The sequence below is a fragment of the Cucumis sativus genome, chromosome 3 (assembly GCF_000004075.3).
Source record: "Cucumis sativus cultivar 9930 chromosome 3, Cucumber_9930_V3, whole genome shotgun sequence".
NCBI classification, from domain to species: Eukaryota; Viridiplantae; Streptophyta; class Magnoliopsida; order Cucurbitales; family Cucurbitaceae; genus Cucumis; species Cucumis sativus.
In genome coordinates, this window is record NC_026657.2 from 37,450,169 (window position 1) to 37,454,943 (window position 4,775).

General features: G+C 36.1%; 1 protein-coding gene across 1 annotated transcript; it reads left to right on the plus strand.

Annotated features, from left to right (window-relative positions):
• The first annotated feature begins 325 nt into the window (after nt 1–325).
• On the plus strand, nt 326–3,690 carry LOC101216294 (HVA22-like protein i). The gene is made up of 7 exons (XM_004136338.3): nt 326–617; nt 1,488–1,528; nt 1,616–1,714; nt 1,799–1,855; nt 2,009–2,072; nt 2,180–2,389; nt 2,845–3,690. The coding sequence occupies exons 2-7, from the start codon at nt 1,497–1,499 to the stop codon at nt 3,370–3,372; spliced, it is 990 nt and encodes a 329-aa protein (XP_004136386.1). The 5' UTR covers nt 326–617; nt 1,488–1,496; the 3' UTR covers nt 3,373–3,690.
• The last annotated feature ends 1,085 nt before the right edge of the window (nt 3,691–4,775 follow it).

Sequence of the window (4,775 nt, forward strand, 5' to 3'; positions counted from 1 at the left end):
GAAAACGGTGTCTGAACGGTAAAGTTTTTATTGAGGTTGACGCTTGCTACATCACAAGCGGGTGAGAGGATAGTTATCATACCAAATCGTTTTCCATAAAGTAAAGAGACTAAAGAGGAAATAAATAAATAGAAAAGGGAACATACGCTCCGGTTCCGTGATACTGGAGAAGGGGTATTAAGAGAGCCGTTTGATTCGAATTGGACGGTGATTAAGAGATGAAGTTAATACCATTATTGTCCTTGATTTCACAGATTCCAAGGTGTCCGTCTATTTTAATACGGATTTTTATGGAACTTAAAAAACGGGGTTCATTTAGCGAAATGAACTTCACCAAGCCAAATCCTCAATTGGTTTAAGGATTTCAAACGCCTTCATTTTGACTGCACACGCTCTCTCTCTCTCTCTCTCTCTCTCTCTCTTTCGCCTCTCCATCTTTATCTCCATCTTCCTCTGCTTCTCCAACGGTCCGCCGAGGCATTTTGGCGGCGCCGATCGCCGATTTCTCTCGATCTTCTACTCTCAGTTTACGATTCTCCTCTTTCGCCTGCTTCCGACTCAACTTTTCCCGCTTTTGATTCTCCTTCTCTTCGTTGATTCCTTGATTTTGTCTCAAGGTAATAATTATTAGGTACTTATATTTGTCTCTCGCATTTCCTTTCTTCAACCTAAGCCTTTGTTGTGTTTTTCTTTATTTCTGGCATTCAGTGGTATTTAGTCTTCAGATTGCTCGGTTGAGATGCTTCATGTTTTGTGTATTAGATCTCTCTCACTATCTTATTCTTGTTTTTCTCGGTCTTGCTGGTCTTAGGCTGATAATGTTTGGAGATTTTACTTTATTTTTTGGAATTTGGATACGGTTTCTTTGTGGTTGTTTGGCAGATGCTCCTGACGTTTTGTTATTCCCTAAATTTGAAGTTGTTTCGAGTTCTTTTCTCTTGGAGTTTTTTGTTCGATCGCCGTTGATGAAATTAAGTTGCGATTTCATTATGTGGAAGGCTAGAATCGCTCCATTTGGTTTGTAGTAGCCTGATAATGGCCAAGGAATACAACATTTTACGCATTGTATTGGCCAATTTATCTTCTCATTTTTTGCTTTATAGTTTCTTTTGATTGCTTATTCACAATTTTAGCCTGTTTCTGTGATACGAGAAATGTGGTTAAAAACTGTGTGGCGCAGTAATGTGTCTAGTACTGTTACGAATTTCTGATTGAGGAAAGTTGTGGTACTGTCTATCTTTTTTTTTCTTTGTGCTATTTCTTGCAATTCGGTTAAGTTGATTGTTTAGAAGAGTGAGAACATACATTAACTGTTCCTTTTGCATCAAACAGCAATTATTATGTAACTCTTCAATTTTTTTATTCCTTGTTACTCGTTGTGATCTCCTACTTCTTATAAGAATAAACGATTTTCTCATTGTTAGCTTCATTGATATCTATCTATGGCGTTTTTAATTTAACCATAACTGATCTCTAAATTTTGTTAGGCATTCAAGATGATTGGCTCCTTTCTTACCAGAGGACTTGTGTAAGTCCATTTGATAATTTGCTTGTGTCATTATAAAATAGAAACTATCCATGCGTGTTAATAAATAATTTTTCAATCTGTTGACAGGATGATTTTTGGCTATGCTTATCCTGCTTATGAGTGCTACAAAACTGTTGAAATGAATAAGCCAGAGATAGAGCAACTTCGCTTTTGGTGCCAATACTGGTACATGATAGAATTTCTTTTGCGCCAATTGTCTACAATTTGGACTTGAGCATCTAGGTTTATTGGCTTTCCTTTTGGTTTCAGGATATTAGTGGCTGTTTTGACAGTTTGTGAGAGGATTGGAGATGCATTCATTTCATGGTAGGGGTTTGATGTAGATGATGTTGTTAGGATGCCTTTGTTTTTTCCATTTTAGAACCTTTGGTCTGGAATTCAGTTCAATCCTTATAGTTAGCTGCTCTTTACTTTTGAATTGTGAATTGTTAATATTATTATTATTCTTCATTTGTGCAGGGTTCCTATGTATAGTGAAGCTAAACTGGCATTCTTTATATATCTCTGGTACCCTAAAACAAAGGTAGGGAATCAGAATCTTGAACACTGGGTTTTCTCTTTCTTCCCCTCCCTACTGGACTACCTTTATAAAACCACGCATTTTCTCTCTAATAACTTCTCATTTGTCAGGGAACAACATATGTGTATGATTCCTTTTTTAGACCATATGTAGCAAAGCATGAAACAGATATTGACCGAAATTTGTTGGAACTAAGGACGAGAGCTGGTGATATTGCTGTTATCTACTGGCAGAGAGCTGCAAGCTATGGTCAAACAAGGATATACGAGATCTTGCAGTACGTTGCTGCACAATCAACAGCAAGGCCTCGCCAGTCTCAGGTATAGTCTTGTAGATAAGTTCAGTTGAGTCGGGATTGTCTTAATGTTCTTCATCTCTTGGTTTTGAAATGGTATTTACATCAAGTGGCGTGGAAATAGTTATACTGCAAATGCAATGCTGTTGTGTGTTATTTTAACCATTGCTGTTGTATGCATTTGAAGTTTCGCGTAGACCTGGGATTTGCCAACGTGTAATGATTTCTCTCCTTTTGTTCTCAGATTCTGAAATGTGCAAATGATTTTTCAGCAATTCATGCCTACTCCACTTTGACTCGATATTTTTCTTTTTCTTTGGAATCTAGTGGAGAAGGAGTTCAAGTATCACTTTCGTTGCATGCATATCTGACATTTGTTTATACAGTGCATGTGGCTGATTTTTTTTTTTAAAATACATTATAAACTGATCGTGGCATTTATGGCACTTATCTCCGACTTATTTCCATAAACCTGCACAGCGACAGCAAGGGTCAAGAGTTCCAGCAGACAACGTTGCACCAAAACGCCCGGCAAGCACTGCAAATCAAGTGCGAATTGAACCGACACCATCTCCATCATCAAGCCAACAACAAAAAGATGTAGCTGAAGAGACGGGTGCATCACAAGTTTCAAAACTAAAATCCACATTTGAAGTTCCCAATACTCAGAAAGTGCTGAAACCAACAACCGTAGTCGAGGTTTCTAATATTCCAAAAGGTCTGAAACCATCAACTTCACTCGAACCTCCTAATACTCCAAAAGGGTTAAAACCATCAACCTCAATGGAAGTTTTGAATGCTCAAAAAGCAGTTGCTGCAGCATCTGAACAAGCCAGCAGCAGCCACACTTCACCATCCGAAGTGGAGCCAATGGCCATCGAATCAGTGCCACCACCTCCAGTGATTGAGAATGAAAATCCTCCACCAAAAGACACCATCATGGAAGAACCCACAAAAGTAACTCGAAGATTGAGAAAGACTCGTTCGGGCGCTGCTGCTAACCGTTGAAAAGGAGGTGCAGTGTTTCTAAATCTCAATTCCTTTCTTTAGCCCTTAGAACAACAATAGTAGATGGAACAATGATCAGTGCTGAATTGCTGATCCTAGCATGGCATTCATGTAAATTTGTTGTTTTTATTTCCAGTTTATTTTTTGGACCGTAGCCGATGGTCGGGTGGTACATCCAGCGGTTGTCAAAATTTCATATCATTACAATGTTGGTTTAAATGTATACTTTGTATCTATCGGTTGGATAAATTTTTGATATAGCTGAATTCAGGTCTCTCTTTAAAAGTGTGCTTTTTGCACAAAAATCTTTCCTTAGAAGTGAGATCTTCAAGAACTCTGTTCAACCATTTAATTGAATTCTAAGACTATGTTTGGGGGTTGAGTTGAATATAAAAGATTGAACTTCTTCACAAATGTGCAAAAGGAGAGAAAAAGATTAAGCAAATTTGTACGGCAAAGTTGAGTTTTAATGGTGGTGTTGAATTTGTTGGATTAGACATTTCCTAATTGTTTTCATTTTATCACCATAGAAGTGGTTTGTAAGTAACTATCGCCAATAAATTAATGAACAGGAGAATTGTTATGTTAGCCTATTTTAAAATTAAAAAAAGGAAAGAAAAGAAAAGAAAGTTAACAATATAATTAATGAGGTTGTTGTTGGGCAAATGGTCCATTAGAGAGTGGGATATGTTACCCCATTCCTATGTTATAAAAGGAAAGGAGTGGGACAACTTAAGAAAACCCTTTTGGGATTAATACCACTTTCCTAATCACATCCCAATGGTCACTTTTGCCCAAAATTTGGACTTTGTTGCTTGCTGCTGAGATTTTGTTATTTATCTTTTAATTTTCAATTGGAAAATTTTAATGGGTTTGAACGTTAGGTGAGGTTTAATATAGACTTTCCAGCAACTGCTCTGCTAATCAATCATTGACAATTTTACACTCTAAAATGTAAGTTTAATATTTAAGGAAGTATTTGAGGTAATGAGTGAGTTATTATAGTATGAGGTTTTTGTAGTTTGATTAGAATAGTTTGTATTTGAATTGTAGATTATTTTGGTTTGGATTATTGATGTGTAGACTATTTTAGTTTGGTAAGAAAATAGTAAATGTTGTAGCAAAGAAAAACAAATATGATTGTCAAATAGTAAATATAGCAAATTAGAAGTTTTGAAATAGTGTTTACTGTAGCTAATTTAAAGAATTTTAAATAGTATTTACTAGCATGAGATGATTATTATAGTCGTATATAGTCTTTGTCCCAAATGGTTCCTAAATCTTTGTTGTGTCAAGTTGTTGAGGCTAGAAAAAGATTAAGTAACTACAATCTTGTAAATAGGTTTTAACATTTTGATTGAATTTTAGAAGGCTAAGAACATAGTATTTATAATCTAATGTTA

What these genes read in the sequence shown, in the direction of transcription:
- LOC101216294 (XM_004136338.3), top strand. Translation starts at nt 1,497, where the DNA reads ATGATTGGCTCCTTTCTTACCAGAGGACTTGT. An exon ending in CGCTTTTGGTGCCAATACTG is followed by an intron (nt 1,715 to 1,798) that starts GTACATGATAGA and finishes TTTTGGTTTCAG; the next exon opens with GATATTAGTGGCTGTTTTGA. An exon ending in TCTGGTACCCTAAAACAAAG is followed by an intron (nt 2,073 to 2,179) that starts GTAGGGAATCAG and finishes CTCATTTGTCAG; the next exon opens with GGAACAACATATGTGTATGA.